The 19,771-nt window shown below is 40.4% G+C and overlaps 1 protein-coding gene and 1 non-coding gene across 2 annotated transcripts; both read left to right on the top strand.

The window, feature by feature from the left end:
• The first annotated feature begins 13,033 nt into the window (after positions 1-13,033).
• LOC141598028 (small nucleolar RNA R71) lies at positions 13,034-13,140 on the top strand. The gene has a single exon (XR_012523231.1). It is a non-coding gene; the product is annotated as a small nucleolar RNA R71 (small nucleolar RNA).
• Positions 13,141-17,336: 4,196 nt separating this feature from the next.
• On the top strand, positions 17,337-18,805 carry LOC141595615 (uncharacterized). Its single transcript, XM_074415578.1, has 2 exons — positions 17,337-18,336; positions 18,456-18,805. Exons 1-2 carry the CDS (start codon positions 17,337-17,339, stop codon positions 18,803-18,805), a joined length of 1,350 nt encoding a protein of 449 aa, XP_074271679.1.
• The last annotated feature ends 966 nt before the right edge of the window (positions 18,806-19,771 follow it).

Raw genomic sequence — 19,771 nt, forward strand, 5'->3', positions numbered from 1 at the left:
ACGTAGTCGGGCCTAGTACGATGCTCTAAGGCATCAAGACGATCAAACGAGCTCCGAACAAGCTGAGAAAGAGTCTGAATACTCCTTTCAAAGTTAAGCACTTTCAGGGAGAGAGCTTTTGTGGCCTCCAATGTGAGCGCTTGATCACTTGCCATAGCTTTCCCGTGCATGACCAACGCTCCACCTTGGCTTGTAAGAAAAGTAAGACGATCACCGTGTGGGAACACTTCCCCACGAATTGCCTTCAATTCCCTTTCAAACCCCGCTAACCTTTTATCCACTTCCTCCATCCAAGAGTACACCCGAGAAGCATCCAAACCCGAGTCTAAAGACCGAGATGGTCCAACCCGCTTTAATACCGTAGCCAAATTTGTTGAATGCTCCTCAAACTTCTCCATTAAACCACTCATAAAACCTTCCAATTTCGACTCCATAGCTCCCAAACCCGAATCACCCGGGGTTTTCTCAACATCCTTAACAAGAAGCAACTCGGGTCCATCAACAACAAGACCCATAAGCTTGATCAACCTATCACACATGCAATCTCGTGCACTAATACCGTAACTATCTTGTCCCACCACTCATTTTATCTCCAACAACCGAGACACCCACATCCCATATGGTAAGTCGATTGTGGTGCTCAACTTCTCCTTTGTTAACGTGAGACTTGTTTGGATTATACGGTGCAACACGACACTACCCAAATTCACTTTCTGTCCCTCCAACCAAGAATAGACCATGATAGCTTCATAACTCGACACCTTATCACGACCTCCTCTCCTCGGCACAACCGTGTTCCACAAAAAGTTCAAGAGGAACTTAATTTTTGCCGAGAGAGGACGAACCACAATATTACCTCCTTCCGTCATCTCCTCAAAATACTTTTTCACTAACAACTCCTTTTCAGTCACCACATTAGACCATTCAAGTCTCGGATTTAACTCAATTCCGTCATCGGGAACCGAAAAAGCAGAGCAAAAATCCGAAACAGAGACCGTCACATCAACCCCATTAACCACGGCATGCAAGACTCCCTTTTTAACCGACACACTAGCAAAGAATTGAACAACTTCCACCGGATAAATAGGACCCAAAAATTGACTAATGTGACTCCACCCTTGAAAATCAAGAAAATTAACAAAGAAAGCAAGAGCGGGAACATTAACCAACCAAGATTTCGGATAATACCTTCCACCATGAAAAGAATACCTCAAAACTCGATTAACAAGGATGCTTTCGTCATGAGTAAGCCGAACACGATTTAACCCTTCCTTGGTCGCGGCTTTCGAAACATCCCGAAGCAAGGTACGAGCAACACCATTCCGAACTATAACCTCGGGTTCCTCCACAGCTTCACTTTCATCGACAACTACCTTATTTTTTCCTTTGAAAAGACGGCGTCTTTTACCTCCGGACATCGACTCGTTCCGACCACGAAACAGGGGCGTAGTTGGGTTTGGTTGTGGTGAAGGAAAATTGGTGGAATTAGGATCATGTGGTGGTAGTGGTGATGTTTGGTTATGAAAGTGGCGGTTTTGGTGGTGACGGGTTGATGATCGGGTGGTTTTTGCATGGGTTGGATTCATGATGATGGTGATAGTTGAAAAAGGAGGTGATGGTGATGGTTTGTGTAAAGAAGGAGATTTGTGATGATGGTAAAATTTTGAGAGGATAAAAAGTATGCAAGTGGGGGTGTTTGGACGGGTTACACGCAAGGGAGGGGTAGATATAGGTTTAGTCTAGGTCTAGGTTTAACAAGTGGAAGGCAATTATGGTAAGTGTTAATTAGGAATAGGAATTATGGTAGGTATAGGAATTTAAGTGATAGATTTATTATGGTAAAAGATAAGAATTAGGAAATAGAATTGTATGTGGAGTATATTTAGGCGTGTACAAAGAGTAGCAAATTAGGAAAGATTTTTGTGAATTGGAAAAATAAAAAATATGGTGTGTTTTATTTATTGTGATAAGGAATAAGTTTGTATAACAATTAAATACTAAATTACATATAGAAATTTATGATAAAAATATTCCTACAAACGAATTTTTTCATGCAACGCAATATACGGACACAGTCATACAATCTCAACTTAACTAGTCAGTCATAGGAAAATTGAACATATACAGAAACTTAGGTACCACCGATTAAACCAATTTCCAACCGTAAAGTCTCAAATCGTTCTCTAGCTAATGATTTTGTCAAAATGTCTGCCCATTGTTTTTCAGTACTACAAAATTCAAGTTTTATATTTCCCTTCTCAACATGGTCTCGAATAAAATGGTGTCTTATTTCAATGTGATTGGTGCGTGAATGTTGTGCGGGATTTTTAGAAATTATAATTGCACTTGTATTGTCACATAAAATAGGAATACATTCTACGTCAACACCATAATCACGTAATTGTTGCTTAAGCCATAAAAGTTGAGTACATACCGGTCCTGTAGCAATATATTCGGCTTCAAAGATTGAGAGAGCAACCGAATATTGTTTCTTCGAACCCCACGTGATGATACACGGTCCGACAAAAGTGGCGACACCCGACGTGATTTTTCTGTCTAGAGAACATCCTGCGTAGTCGGCATCAGAATAACCGACTAGATCAAAATTGCACTCCATTGGATACCATAGATATAAGTTGGCCGTTCCAATCAAGTATCGTAAAATTCGTTTTACGGCCGTCATATGCGATTCTTTGGGAGATGATTGATATCTCGCACAAACGCATACGCTAAACATAATATCGGGTCTACTTGCGGTCAAATATAACAATGACCCAATCATTCCACGGTAAGTAGTTTCATCAACTGATTTACCGTCTTCATCCAATGTCAATTTCTTGTTCTCGACCATTGGAGTAGGCATAGCATGTGAATTTTCCATTCCAAATTTCCGAATCAACTCCTTGATATATTTCTGTTGATGGATTTTAATGCCTTCATCGGTTTGTTGTATTTGCAGACCTAGGAAGAATTTCAATTCTCCCATCATACTCATTTCGAACTCGGAGGTCATCAACTCAGAAAAATATTTGCATAGGCTTCGGTTGGTCGATCCAAAGATAATATCATCGACGTATATTTGAACAACCAAAAGGTCAGAACCTTTAGTTTTTAGAAATAGGGTTTTGTCGACGGATCCTCTACGGAATCCACTGTCAAGTAGAAACTTAGATAATCGATCGTACCATGCCCTAGGTGCTTGCTTTAATCCGTATAGGGCCTTATCTAATTTGAATACGTGATCCTCAAATTTGATATTCTTAAAACCAGGGGGCTGTTCAACAAAGACTTCTTCTTGTAAATAACCATTTAAGAATGTCGTCTTGACATCCATCTGGAAGAGCTTCATGCCCTTGTGTGCGGCGAATGCTATCAGAAGTCTAATAGGTTCAAGACGAGCAACATGTACGAAAGTCTCGTCATAATCTATTCCTTCTTGTTGATTATACCCTTGGACCACCAATATTGCTTTGTTTCTGACAATGACTCCAACATTATCTAATTTGTTCCTAAAGACCCACCTTGTTCCAATGACTGAACGATCTTTTGGTCTAGGAACTAAATGCCAAACCTTGTTTCTTTCGAACTATTGTAGCTCTTCTTGCATAGCTATAATCCAATCAGATTCAGCGAGAGCTTCATTGATATTCTTTGGTTCGATCATAGATAGGAAGGAGTAGAAAGAGCAGAAGTTGTTCAAGGAACGTCTTGTTTGAACACCCTTCTTAATATTCCCTGGAATATTGTCCATGGGGTGTGAGCTCTTGTATTTCCATTTTGTTGAGGTGCTTGGTTCTTCATCGTTATTTGAGCTTGTCCCAACTTTATCTGGATTGAAATTTGAGGAAGTTCCCCCTAAATCCAATCCGGGTGCTGTATTAGAGCAGATTATAACCTCGGACTCTACACCTTGATTTGGATTCGATGTTATAGTAACATTATCTATAACATTGGTTTGGGATTTCTTGTCTTGAGTCAATGTTATAGTTTCATCAACTATAACTTTGTTTTTCTCCCATTTTTATCTTTTGAGGAACGATCAAGTTCATCCTTCGTTCCCTCAACCTCATTGTCCTCCAATTCCAATTCCGGGGGATCGTCTCTTGAAAGACGAAAGTCGGGTTCATCCAAGTCTTCTTCCTCATCCTTTAAAGGCTTATCAAACACGTTATCTTCATTAAAGATAACATGGACACTTTCTTCAATACAGAGAGTTCTTTTATTGAAGACTTTGTAAGCCTTGCTATGATATGAATATCCTATGAAAATCTCCTCATCACTCCTAGGGTCGAACTTACTTAACCGGTTTTTACCGTTATTGTGTACAAAACATTTACTCCCAAAACAACGAAGATGGGAGATATTAGGTTTTCGACCTCTAAGGAGTTCGTAGGGGTTTTTGTTAAGAATAGGTCGGATCATAGCACGATTATGGATGTAGCAAGAAGTACTAATGGCTTCAGCCCAAAAGTTACGAGGTAAACCACTACACAAAAGCATTGTACGTGCCATATCTTCTAAAGTTCTATTCATACGTTCAACAACACCGTTTTGTTGAGGTGTTCTTGGTGCAGAAAAATTATGCCATACACCATTAACTCTACAATATTCTATAAAGTTTGATTGTCAAATTCGGTGCCATGATACGTACGAATAGATACTAGATTAATCTTATATTTATTTTGAACACGTTTCATAAGACAATCGAATTCATCAAATGTTTTGTATTTTGAATGAAGGAAGATAGGCCATACATACCTTGAGTAGTCGTCTACAAGAACAAAGACGTATCTGGATCCTCCTCCACTCCTTACCTTCATTGGTCCACATAAATCCATATGTACCAATTCCAAGGCTTGAATTGTGCTTACTACTCTTTTCGGTTTGAACGATGATCTTACTTGTTTGCACCTTGCACACGTGTCACACATCTTTTCTTGGTCGAACTTGATCTTAGGTAACCCTTCAACCAAGTCCCACTTCTTGAGTTTGTTCAAGGTTAGTGAGCTAATGTGACCAAAGCGTTTATGCCATAAACAAGGATCATCAAGTGTGACTTTTATGCATGAAAAAGAGTTAGTAGGCACATCATTTAAGTCTACCATATAAACATTTCTTTTCCTGAGGCCTTCTAGAATAACATTGCTAGTTCCTTCAATAATAATGCGACAACTATTAGTATGAAAAAATACTTTGTTACCTTTGTCGCATAGTTGAGATATGCTTAGCAAGTTATGCTTTAGACTGTCCACGAGATAGACATCACTGATTGCGTGAGATTTAGAATTTCCGATTTTGCCAATGCCGATTACTTTTCCCTTTTTATTGTCCCCGAACGTCACTTTTCCTCCATTGAAGGGCTTGAGTGAAAGAAACAGGTTCTTATCTCCGGTTATGTGTCTTGAGCATCCACTATCAAGATACCATTGATTGTTTTCTTTCACTTCTTCCTGCATAAAGGATTAGATACAGTTTTTAGGTACCCAAGCTAAGTTGGGCCCCTTATGATTAGTTTCTCTATATACTAGATCTTTTCGAATCCAGATTTGTCTAATAACCATTTCTATAACCCTTGGTTTACTTGGCTTGGGAGGAGTTCTAGGGTTAGGGTTTTCTCTAGGTCTAGGAATTTCTCTTGGTCTTTCACGACTATTTCCCTTGTAAGTAGGTTTACTAGGTTGAGATCGACAAGGGTTTGTGAAGTGCTAGGTTTCTTGGTGTAGTCAAAGGCCATGTCATATAACCAACGAAATTTATTGTTCCTTTCTTCGTTAGGTTCGTTAGTGGGGGTTTCCTTATCCTCGTCAACTGTGTCAACAGTTTTAGCATGATCGGTATTTTTTCGTATATCATTTGCCTTTTTGACACAATTGATTTGGATGTGACCCGTATGACCACAGTAATTGTAAATCAGGTATTCAGGAAGATCAGCATACTTCCTTTTTCTGAAATCAAAATCCAAAGGTGTTGATTTGCATTTAGAGTGATCTCTACGGCTGTAGCACTCATGTCTTAACCCCATCTTCATATTATTGTCAGATTGTTCGGTTAGGAAGTTTAGGACTTTTGTGCTACCTTCCCACTTATCATGGACCTTTCTAGCGTGTAGAAGTAAGTCTTTTAGGTTTTTAATTTCCTCTTGACATTTCGTGTGATCTACATTATTGTCCTTTTTAAAGTTATCACGAAAGTCTTGGAATCGTTTGTTAAGACTGAGCACAACATCGGTGTGTTGTTTCTTAACATTGACCATATCGGTTTTAGATTCCTTTAATTGCTTTGAAAGGGAATCTATCTCTTTCTTTTGGTTTAAGATCACTACTTCATCAGATGTGACCTTAGCTTCCAAAAGTTCTTTCGCTTTTCTAAGTTCTAATGTTATAGCTTCATTAGCTATAACTTTGGCTTGAAGGTGCTTGATGTTAAGCTTTAGGTCGCAAGTTATAGCTTCATTAGCTATAACTTTGGACTCTAATTCCTTCTTTTCAGCCATAGTAGAATCTAATGTTGTTGGTTTCTCAGCTATAACTTTAGATTTCAACTTCTTAGCTTTAGCCTTGAGGGTATGATTCTCTTCTGCGATTTCGAGAATCTGTTCCTTTAGATCTTTCAATTCCAAATCCTGTTCGTGACACTTATCAAGAGATTGTTCAAAGAATTCAATTAAGGCACTTTTAGACAATTTCTTAACGCATTTTTTAAGCTCAAGGTAACCTACCTCTTCATCGCCATCTTCGTCTGATTCTCCGAGAAAGCAATAGTTTGAATGTGAGTTTGTGCTTTCATCGTCGCTGTCGGAGATTAGGTCAAGACTAACACTGCTGAGACAAAGGTTTGCTACTTCGTTGTCTTCAGATTCCTCGTCATCTTCTGAGTCAAGGTCTCCCCAACACGAAACCATCATAACTTGCTTGAATTCTCTCTTTGTCTTCTTACGCTTTGTCTTGTCCTTTATCTTCTCCCATGTTGGACAATCCTTGATCATATGACCAGATTCTCCACACTTGAAGCAACCTCTATTTGCAAAAGATGACTTTGATTCAATAACCTTTTTATTGGAAGATTTGTTGTTGTTGTTGTTGTAGGATGATTTTGTTTGTTTGTTTCGAAATATCTTATTTTTGAAACGACGTCCAAACAGAACAGTTTCATCCTCTAGTTCAGAGTCAACTTCTTCACTCTTTAAGGCCATACTCTTATTGCGACTTGGTCCAACGTCATCTTTGTTAAGAGTAATTTCATGGGCCATGAGAGCACCAATGAGTTCTTGATAGGATAGGGTTTCAATATCTCGTGATTCCTCCATTGCAGTGACCTTAGCACGCCACTTCTTAATAAGGCTCCTAAGAACCTTTATAGCAATGTCATCTGTACTGAATTTCCTACCTAGGTTTTTCAGTTCGTTTATGATGCTTGAAAACCTTGCAGACATACTATCTAAGGACTCATTAGGCTCCATAATGAATAGCTCATATTTTTGCATAAGCAAATCTATTCGGTGCTTCCTAACAATGGAAGTACCCTCATAAGCTAATTCAAGCCCATCCCATATCTCCTTGGCCGTGGAACCTGAAGAGAACCGATCAAACTCAATAGAAGTCATTCCGTTTTGCAGGAGACTTATTGCTTTGAAGTTCTTTTCGACCTTCTTGTAGTCGGCCTCGACATAGTCCTCTTCTTTCTTTTCATAGGTAGTGACTTCCTCGGATGCCACAAGAATTTTGTGCGCTCCGTTTTGAATAATCCTCCAGCACTCCCAATCGTGATCTTTCACATAGTGAGTGATACCCGTCGTTGTGAATACCAAAAATAATATTTATAAACCTATTAAAACTAACATAAGCTAGTGGTAACAGGGTCGAACCACAGAGAGGCAGATGTAATTATTAGTTGTCTAATTCTAGTCTAAGGTAACGAATGTGGGGGTTGAGTTGATTTGATCTATAGCTAAAGGCAACAAAAGACAACAAACTAAGTAAACGGATAAAACAATTATTAAAAGGGTGTAAGGATGGTCGATTCACTGTAGTTTCGGCAGCAGCATACTAAGTAGGTCTGAAATAAACACATGAGGCGGGAAAACAAGAGGTCCTCTCGGTCCACTCTCAACAAGTAGCGTCTTTCGATCTCGCTACGGGTCCCTAATATCACTAGTACTGACTCTCGTCCTGAAAAGTGACTAATAATCTAAACTTTACCTATCTTTCGATCTTAGCATAATTTAGTCGTTTTAATTGGTAGTCTGACAACCTTCCCTATCTTTCGATCTAATGGGTCAGTCAATTACTAAACATTTAACTAGTCGCGTGCACTCGATTCCTCAAATATAGAATTTAAAACAATTAAAACGAAACAAAACCTCACGTGGCCAGTCGATCGACATAAATGAGCTCTGAAATGCGTGTAAAATAGGGTGTAAAACATCATATAATTGACACGCATCAAACTTCCCCAAACCAAACCCTTGCTTGTCCCCAAGCAAGAACTAGACTCGATCCTAAAAACCTAATGGAACGAGTTCAATCTCAGAGCGAAATGCACAAGTAAAGCCTAAACCAATTTAATGCGACAACCAACAATCAATTAGAAATGTGAATCATGCAAACGAGTTATGTAGTCGTCAAAAACTGCTGAACCGTCAACTATAGAGACTTATCAAATTGGACTCTCACGGGTCGCTCAAATCACTCAATAAATACAGGTGAATATATGTGAAAGATAGAAAGAATTCATTTTGTTAGTGACACTCACCTAACTACGGCCTATAAGAACATGCCTGCAAAATAATATGAAAGTAATCTCTAACTAACATATGCATTCCAACCGAACAAATGACCATGACACATGCCGAGGTAAATAAGGGATATGTGAGGTAATGGGCAGGAAAGGCAAAACATTTATGGGAATGTGGGGGTACAGGTGATCAAGCTAGTACCGTAACAAAACCATATGACAATATCTAACTTCTTGCCCAAACTTCAATCGACACGGTGCTATAGCAAGCATAAAACTCACAATCTCCGAAATAATCAACTCCCCATAAGATATAAATGCAACATGGGAGCAAAAATCGCCATATAATAAAGACTTTGAATTATGCGAATTGATTGATTTTTTTTTTCTTTTTCGAATGTCGGTCGATCGACCAAGTAGAGCAGTCGATCGACTGCATTGAACAGTACAACACTATTTCTTTTTTTCTTTTCTTTTTCGAGTCATTTTTTTCTTTCTCTTTTTTTTCTTTGTTCCTTTCTTTCCTCTTCCATTTTCCAACTTCCCAACTTCATCTCAAAATGAGCATATGCCACCAAAAACGTAGTAACAATCCCAAAAACTAAACTACTAGCTTGACAAGGGCAGGCTAAATGTAGGACATAGTAAACGGGATAAAAGGCTATTTTTGGCAGTGTGAAGCTTATGGGTAAGACGAGAAAAGGGGACCTCTACCACATGTGTCAACAAACCACAAACCGAATGCACACAGGTATTAAGCAGATTAAGTTCATATTTATGCAAATTAATGAAACATGTCTCATAAAGAGTAACTACTCACATCCTAGATAAACTGGTCATAGATGACACCAGTTATAGGCTCTAAATCTCAGAAAATATAAATAGTTTGCCAAATTTCTAAGTCGAAAACTCGTAGACCATGCGATTGATTCTACTAATAACATGTCAATTAGCAAGGCTTAGGCGATAAAACAGATGCAAATGCAATGTCATCATTGAAATACTACCGTTCCGACTCGACCTGTATGCTAAAATAAACGTGCATTTTTTTTTTGAATTTTGATGAAATTTTTAATTAATTTTTTTGAATTTTCTGTAAAAAGTGGAGAAATTTAAACAACAATGCAAGACAAAATGTAAACGTGAATGCAAACAAAACATATGAGAAGCGACGCAAAACCCTTCCCCAAACCAAACCGCACAATGTCCCCATTGTGCAAAATCATGTAATGAAGAAAAGGAAAACGGGAATTTGCGAGAAAATTAAGTAAATAAGATATGAAGTAAGAACAGGAACTCACAAGACTTTAAGCGCAGCAAAAGGAAACCTCCCCAAACCAGCGTGAGCTAGGAGGTTTCAGTAGCCAGCAGTGCTACTAATAGGTACCTGAAAAGACAACAATACCACGCATAAAACCGAGAAAGCAATATGGAAGCGGTAATTACGTGCATAAGATGAAGAAATTGAAGAAAACAAAATTATGTCGGAAAATAAAGAGGAGGAAAGACTCCCTCAATTCCGCAAAACGACTAAACACAGCAGGGGAAAGGTCGTGAACAGGTACAGCAACAACAACGGTCGATCGACCATAGCAGGCAGTCGATCGACTGGAATGAACAGGAACAGAAGCTCCTGGAAGTCGCACCTCAGTCGATCGACCAGGGTAGGCGGTCTATCGACTGGAAATACTGCTGTAACTTTCTGATTTCTTCGAATTAGCTCGAGAACTTGAGCTAGTATGGTCTATAAACCTGCATACACACATAATACCGCGCCAAAAATTGCGCAAAACCCAAAGTAACGGTATAAAGTACTAAAAATCCTAAGCAAACTTAAAATGCGAAGTCTCGCGCACACAAAACAATAAAAAGTTCAACGAAAGCAATAAAGTGTATAGTTTTTGAAAAAGTCTTAATCAACTAATAGTTGATCAAGAATGGCCACGGAATGGCCCACTTAGTCAGCTTCTGGATACAAGAGGTAGCCTCAATAGTGCTCATCTTCTCGTTTGCACTCTTCTCGGCTCCAAAGATCCATGAGAAATCAACGAATCAACATGTCGGACATCTTCCCATTCAATGACCTCTTCGGACTCGTCGGAATCCAGATCGGACTCCGTTGCTTTGACTGGCTCATCTTCGGGCTCCTCATCCGTGCCATAGCTAAGGCATCCTAGACCGCCTCTTTAAACTATTGGCTCCTTCACAGCTGGAGCGACATGTGGCTCTTCCTTCCCCAAACCAGCTCCTGCAATATCTAAAACAGAAGGAGCTTCCTCCACTTTGCTCCCAGTCTGGGGCGGAGGTGTCACAACAGGAGTAGGGGTAGAGATAGGCATATCAGGAAGTATAAAATAAGATTTCTTTTCAAAAACCGTATTGCAAGTGATGGGCCACATGGTGTCTTTCTTCCTAGCATGCGGGCAAAGACAATGGAGTGCTTCCCTACCTTAAAGGTCAAAGTACGCGAACCAACATCAATAATCGCTGCGGCGGTGTGCGAAATGATCTACCTAGAATAATAGGAACGTGGGCATCTTCGGGCATATCTAGTATCACGAAGTCAACAGGGAAGAAGAACTTCCCTATTTGCACAGGAATGTCCTCTAAGACTCCTATTGGCTGTACCGCAGAGCGATCAGCCATCTCTACTGTCATGTTGGTCACTGAAAACCTATTCAACTTTAACTTCCTAGCAAGACTCAAAGGCATTACACTAATACTGGCTCCTAAGTCACATAAGGCTTTCTCAATAGGAAAGGTGCCAATATTACATGGGACTGAAAAACTACCCGGGTCTTCTAGCTTAAGGGGTGTAGTATGGGTCAAATAAGAGCATGACTCCTCAGTGAGTGCGACAGTGTGCACAGTTTCAAGTGACTTCTTTTTAGATAAGAGTTACTTCATGAATTTCATATAAGCAGGCACTTGATTTACTAACTCAAGAAAAGGAACTTGTACATTTAAGCTACGGACAACATTTTCAAACTTATTAAATGATACATGTTCCTTCGTCGGCACTAATCTCTCCGGATAGGGGGCTGAAAGTAGCAACTTAGCCCTCTCCTCTAAATCTCTCATGTCGGCATCGGTGGATTTAGGCTAAAAATCCACCACCTTCTCCTTGTTGTAGCTTGACCCTTGTTCAGACCGTCTCAAATGTGAGCCATTAATCGACAAAGGGTCGTACTTCGGAACCGGAACGGACCCATCATCAGTCGGATTTGGCCTCAATATTTTCGGGGCAGTAGTACCCCGAAATAAGTGATCCCTCAAGTTATCGGGCATCGGAGGACGAAAAGAATCACTATCAGCAGCACTGTCAGTCAATCGACCAGGTTGGTCAGTCGATCGACTGACTTCTACAGAAACGATAGCCACGGTTGTCGCAGACTGGTCGATCGACTGGGTATGTCAGTCGATCGACTGACATACCTGCTGGTCGTCTTTTTCTTGTTTTTGTTCGTCACAGCCTTTTCCTTGCTTGGTTCCGCCTCATCCGTTTCAGTGACGTCTTCAACCATAATGGGCCCATCAAGGGTAGACCCACTCCTCAAGATAATTGCATTTAAGGTCTCATTTTGATCAGTTTGAGTCGGTAAATGCCCCGGAGCTAGAGTTGTATTCTTGCTAGCCAATTAGGCAATTTGGCTCTCTAACATCTTCATCCCGACCTCTCTAGCTTGGGACTCCTTCAGCAACAAGTTCTTCAGTTCGGCAAACTTAGAATTTTGGGATTGTTGTTGCTGCTGAGGGACATACGGGGGCTTTTGGAACTGTTGTTGCTTATGAGGGGGCACATAATTCTGCTGCTGCTGCTGTGGAGGTTGAGTCGGATTCAAGACATTTTGGCTGCTCTACCTCAGATTCGGATGGACATTCGGCTCATAGTAAGTGTTTGTCTGCCTATAATGTTGAAAGGCAGCACAGGACTCAAAGGGATTAGGACAGTTGTCTGATATATGTCCCTCAGCTCCACATCCTTTGCAGACGAAAGGACCGTCTAAAACAGCATTCACATGGTAGATCCCTTCTTTTGAAGCTCCTGCCAACTCGTACTTATCAAATCTCGCTGTGAGAGCCTCTAATGCAGCTACGGAAGGAGATTCAGCAGCTCTCCTTTGATTTCCCCTGGAATTTCCATACTCAGCTTTGTGGGTGGCCACGTCATCAATGATCTTCCACCCCTTAGTTTCTCCCATATTCTCCTAGAATCGGTCCTTTGTTTGCCGCATCCGGGATAGCCCTCTGATCGTCATAAAGCCCATTGTAGAACTGATTGCATAGGCTCCACTTCTCAAACCCATGATGCGGAATGGTTCGCACCAGCTTCTTAAAACGGACCCATGCTTCGTGAAAGTTCTCATCAGGACCTTGTTTAAAGCTCGTGATCTGAGCTCTAATGGCATTTGTCTTCGAGGCATAGAAGTATTTCTTGTAGAATGCCAAGGCCAAATAATTCCAGTCGGTGATCCCATTAGCAGCTCGGTCCAGGTCTCTGTACCATTCCCTTGCAGCATCGCGGAGTGAGAATATAAACATATAAATATAATCGATAAATATCTCCATATGCTTGGCTGCATCTTCATTTGCAGCTCCCCCGAATTGGTTCCTCTCAACCAAGTTGATATAAGAAGACTTCGGTTCGAATTTTCTATCAGCTCTCGATAATTCGAACCCCTTGTATAGATTTGCAGTTGTCGGCTCAGAGTGACTTGCTATAGTCGCTTCTTCAGCCATCTCTAGAAAATCTGGAGAAGTGACGGTCTCAGCTGATGAAGTGGAAATAGGAGATGAAGGTGGATCCTCCTCGAACAGCTCGTTCTCGTAGTAACTAGACAGAGTACTCAGCTCTTCCTCTGTCGGTAATATTCTCGATGATCGTCTCAACTCGCGCAAAGTCTTCTCAATCTCAGGATTGAACGGTACTAATTCACCACCCTGTGACCTGCGCATAAGAAGAAACTACAAAAAGAATATGAGAATAGTTTAAGGAACGAATGTCCCTTAAACTAAGAAATAGACTAAAATAAAACAACTAAAAATTAGAACAATTGCCTCCCCGACAACGGCGCCAAAATTTGATACCCGTCGTTGTGAATACCAAAAATAATATTTATAAACCTATTAAAACTAACAGAAGCTAGTGGTAACAAGGTCGAACCACAGAGAGGCAGATGTAATTATTAGTTGTCTAATTCTAGTCTAAGGTAACGAATGTGGGGGTTGAGTTGATTTGATCTATAGCTAAAGGCAACAAAAGACAATAAACTAAGTAAACGGATAAAACAATTATTAAAAGGGTGCAAGGATGGTCGGTTCACTGTAGTTTCGGCAGCAGCATACTAAGTAGGTCTGAACTAAACACATGAGGCGGGAAAACAAGAGGTCCTCTCGGTTCACTCTCAACAAGTAGCGTCTTTCGATCTCGCTACGGGTCCCTAATATCACTAGTACTGACTCTCATCCTGAAAAGTGACTAATAATCTAAACTTTACCTATCTTTCGATCTTAGCATAATTTAGTCGTTTTAATTGGTAGTCTGACAACCTTCCCTATCTTTCGATCTAATGGGTCAGTCAAATACTAAACATTTAACTAGTCGCGTGCACTCGATTCGTCAAATATAGAATTTAAAACAATTAAAACGAAACAAAACCTCACGTGGCCAGTCGATCGACCAGGGTGTGCAGTCGATCGACCGGCATGCGACTCAGGTCGTACTATTCTACTGCCGCCTAATCTACAGTTCCCCTACATCCTAGCACGAGATATTTAGCTACTCATGATATTGGTAAAAACAACAACAAGATTAACGAAACAAACTACTGAATTCATGCTTGAAATAGTCAAATAACAAATAACAATAAACGATAATCGGCTTCGGGAAACTAACTAGCAATTCTATACTATGAATAAAATAGGCAATGAAATCGAAGGAAGAATACCGAAAAGGAATTGCAGAGCGGATCAAACCGAAAGCGAAGGGAACTTTATTAATCGAAGAACAATAATCACGAACCCTAATTATGAAAGTAGGACTTAAACTAGATTAAAGCTTGATAAAAACTGGATCCTTCTTCTCAAAACCTAGCATACGTTATATAGAATACAACGTGGTTCTTATTTCCAAAACCTAACTACTATGGGCTTGTTATTCCTCGATCTTTTAATTCACGTCAAAGTAGCGGTGTGGTCGATCGACCACTGAAGCCGGTCGATCGACTGATCTATGCTGAACAGTGGCCCCTGGAAGTCGTGGTATGGTCGATCGACTATGGGCAGTGATCGATCGATCAAGTAGCGATATTTGACTTTTAACTTCTCGTGGATTTGTCTTTCGGCCTCGAGATGCACACCAAGCTCGTTCCTTGAGCAAATACTTCATGTCAAATGCAATGCAAGATACTCGGGGACGGATTTGGTTCAATATCTACTCATTTCCACATAAATCTGCAATATTACATAAAAATACGAAAGTAGACGAAATGGGGCAAATAGTAGCCTTAAACCACATAAATGAGCTCTGAAATGCGTGTAAAATAGGGTGTAAAACATCATATAATTGACACGCATCAGTGAGTCATCATGTTTTTCCACAATCCATAATTCTTCCCATCAAAGACGGGACACTTGAGATATTTGGAATACATTTATCACGTGATAGGAAGCGGAATATAAAACGATAAAATAAATGAAAAACAAGATAGATCAGCCTTTTTGCGGTTAGGCAATCAAGAGCACGAGGCTCTGATACCAATTGAAGAGCCTATTGATCTAAAATACTCAAGAGGGAGGGGGGGTGAATTTAGGATTTAAAACTTTTTAAAGCTTTTTCGATTATGCGTATGTAATTGATTATTTAAAGTTTATTGCTTAAACTTTAACTAATCAACTAAAGAAAGTAAACAGAATAAACAAAACAAACGAAAGAACGAAGAGACACACGGTTTTTGAAGTGGTTCAGTTTCACAAGTCGAAACCTACGTCCACTATTCTCGATTAATAAATTTAGTACCTTTCTATGGATTACAAATTTACTAACCCAACTCGTACAACTAACTCTAGCTGTAACTCAATGAGTACCGTTAAATACTCGAGTGACTAACTTATGCTAATAAGAAAGCACTAATGATTCTAACAAAGGTTCACGTTAATGAACAAGTAAGAAATCAACTAAGCACTATTATCTTATAACGATAAAATAAGAACAAGTATGCGAGCTTTAAAAACACACGACCTTTTCAAATAACAAATCGGTTTTTCTGTTTGAAAACACACGGTTTGCTTTGTAAAATAAAAATCAATTTTTATGCTTAAGGTTTCTATTTTAGATGTTGTAAAAAGCAAAGTATTTATAGGAAAGAAGGAGTAGCCCACACGGTTTTTGCACAAACCCTAATAGCCGAAAATAATAAGATATGTAAACAAATCATATCTTCTTATTATCTCTTTCCTAAAAGCTTTAAAAGATAATAAAGAATATTCCAAGAGATAGACTATAATTTATTCAAATATTATCTTTACTATAAATTCTAAGATTATGATAAGATTTCCTAAAACAAGAACATCTCTTATCATAAACAAATATGTTAAATAAAATATATAAGATATGTAAAGATATTATTATAGAATAAAATCTTTACCTAATATACCCTAAGTAACACGAGATGTCACGGCTCATATGCCTCGTGACTCGTGCAAACCCTAGTTTTAACATATGGGTTAGAATTTAGGTTTTAAGAGAAGTTTTGTTGAAATCCGAACTAGTAGCAAAGTCCAACTCATAAGTTGACCCATCACGACTACTAACCAACGTCCAATACAAAACCGAACTCCTCACTAAACCAGGCTTTATTATATAAACACTTTCATTAAAACATTTAAAATAAATTTTAAACTATTATCGACACAATTTTCGAAACAAAATAAGTCGTGTTCAAAAACTCAGCATCTCGATGTTATAGTAGAAGAGCTATAACATTGAGCTCTTTTACTAGTAATGTTATAGCTGCAAAGCTATAACTTTACTAATTTAAGAAACTCATTCTTGATTATCATTACGAGATAATCACCTATACTATTCTAATCTTCAGAGAGATCTTCGAGTATAGGTTACGTCAACATCCAAGCTTGATTAATCTTCTAGACGGACTTCGTCTTCATATAAATCTCGAATGAATCTTCACATCATTTAATCTTCAATGGAGACTTGTATACTTTCGTCACAACTTCCTTTATTGCTTGTGTTAGATGATTTGAATCTAAAATACTTAGACAAACGATTACGCGCAACAAGTATATAAAATATAAAACACTCTTGACATCATCAAAACATAAACATATAAGCTATATGATTCAACAACCTCCCAGTTGGTAACTTTATTGTAACTAATCAGACACCTGGTGCAGGATTCGCAGGTAACCCGCAGGTAAGCTGGAATCAGGGAACGCTCGTGACCTCAACCCCATTACCTACCACGTCGCATCAGAACCTTCAAGAGTTTGGGCCTAGAAGCAGCACCCCGAGTCAGCAGGTAGCAGATAGACGAATCCCAGACTCAGGAAGCCTGACCAACCAGCAGTATCTGGAACTGTAGAAAATGCTGAGCAGGGTCCCAGAACTGACATCCGCACTCGAGAAGGCAGGACCCGATAGTTACGATGACTCACTATTTGTGGATACTATATCTGTTGTTGCCATGCCAAAGAGATTCACAAATCCAAGCATGCCTCTCTTTGATGTCATGACAGACCCCTTTGACCACATGAGCCAGTACAAGCAGAAAATGATGACAGTGACGGTCGTGGGACAAGTAAAAGAAGCATGTATGTGCAAAGGGTTTGGATCCACATTGTCAGGACCAACACTCCGATGGTTTGTAAGTTTGCCAAACAGATCAATATCTACGTTTGCCGACCTTGTAAACGCATTCACTCAGCAATTCGCCAGCAGCCGGAAGCCACAGAAGCATCCCGGCGACCTATCTGGTGTTCAAGGAGCAAGCGAGATCATTGGAGAATACAACACCAGATTTAACAATGAGAAGGTAGCAGTACGAGAATGTGACGTGTCAACAATAGTCGAAGCCTTTAGAAGGGTTCTGCACCACGAGTCTGACCTATATAAACAACTAACTATGCACCCTTGTCATAGCTTTGAAGCGGTGCAACAAAAGGCTGCAGCTGCGATCAGACTGGAAGAAGGTATCCAAGCCAGAGCCAGCATGCCAAGTACACCAATCGTATCCAGCACATCAGCCATAGAGAAGTCAGGTAGAAAGCAACCGACTAGCAAGAAGGATAAAAGATACAGGCCATACGGTATGGGAGTCAACAATAGAGAAGAGAACCAGCAACTCCCCACACTGGCAGATTATGGATTCACAATTGGCGTCGGAGGAATCCTGAAAGCACTCAGGGAGATAGGAGACGGAGTGAGGTGGCCCAGACCACCAGTAGAAGGACAGGTATGGCGAAAAGACAGTAAGAAAAAATGCGAGTTCCATCGTGACATCGGGCATAACACGGAGGATTGTTACACACTACGCAGGGAGATCAGACGCCTGTACGAGCAGGGAGAACTGAGCCACCTATTACCACGTGGGGCAAGCAGCAAGATAAGGTAGGCTCCGCAAAGCCTGCAACTCCACCTAAATGCACCAAGATAATAAACGTGATAACATGCGGCTCAGACTTAAGCGAATTGACATATTCAACAGCCAAAAGGCGTGCCAGTGAGACTAAGGGAGATAGACCAGAAACTTCTTGCAGGATTTCTCACAATGACCTACCTGCTGTAGCTTTCGACGAAGGGGATGTACACGACGGGCAGGAACATCATGATGCACTCATCATAACTTTGTCAATGGCCAATTGCACAGTTAGAAAGGTTCTGGTGGATACTGGTAGCTCGGTCAATTTGATCATGCTTAAAACCATAGAAAACATGGGGTTCAGCGAGAAGGATTTACAGAAGAAAATCATCCCGCTGGTAGGGTTCAGTGGACAGACAACCAACTCATTGGGCGAGATAGTGATCCCAACCTATGTGGGAGGAGTCAACAAATAGGTAAGGTACTTGGTCATAGATAGACCCTCTACCTACAATGTTGTTCTAGGAAGACCATGGCTGCACCTGATGAATGCAGTTCCCTCAACATATCATCAATGCATAAAGTTCCCCACGCCATGGGGAGTAGAGACAATACGAGGAGACCAGGAGGAAGCTAGAGGCTGCTACAAGAAAGCATTAAAGTGCACAGCTAGCCCCCCAGCATAGCAATTACAGAAGCAGCATGTCCAAGACGAATACGTTGAGCCTCCAGCCGAGGAGTTTGACTAGGTCAACCTGGACAAGCTGCACCAGGAAAGAACCGTGTTAATAGGGGCAGGGTGCACGGGAGTTTGACTAGGTCAATCATTGGCACGACCCTACTTACGGTGCTTGGATAAGCAAGAAGCACAGACTGTGTTGCATGCCCTCCACAGTGGCGAATGTGGAAACCACGTAGGGGGAAGGAATCTGTCAAACAAAGCCCTCAGACAAGGCTACTTCTGGCCCACAATGAGGGCAGACTCGGCAGAATATGCCTGCAAGTGTGACGCCTGCCAACGCTCAGCGTCAATGATCCATCAGCCAGCAGAGCCCCTACATCCCATCATTTCTCTCTGGCCATTCATGACATGGGCAATGGATATAGTGGGTCCTCTGCCTAGAGCCACATGAAACAGAATATGGATGCTAGCAATGACAGACTATTTCTCCAAATGGATAGAAGTAGAAGCATTCACAGAAGTGAAAGACAAACAGGTCATCTCTTTTATTATGCGTAATATCATCTGTAGGTTTGGTATCCCCTCAGAAATCATATGTGACAATGGATCACAATTCATCTGAAACGATGTGGAGGGATACTGTGACAGATGGAACATCACTCTAAAGAAATCAGCACCCAGGACTCCAAAGTCCAACGGGAAAGCTGAATCCAGCAATAAAATCATCATGGATAACTTGAGAAGGAGGGTACAAGAGTTA

This window comes from Silene latifolia, chromosome 8 (assembly GCF_048544455.1).
Source record: "Silene latifolia isolate original U9 population chromosome 8, ASM4854445v1, whole genome shotgun sequence".
Lineage (NCBI taxonomy): Eukaryota > Viridiplantae > Streptophyta > Magnoliopsida > Caryophyllales > Caryophyllaceae > Silene > Silene latifolia.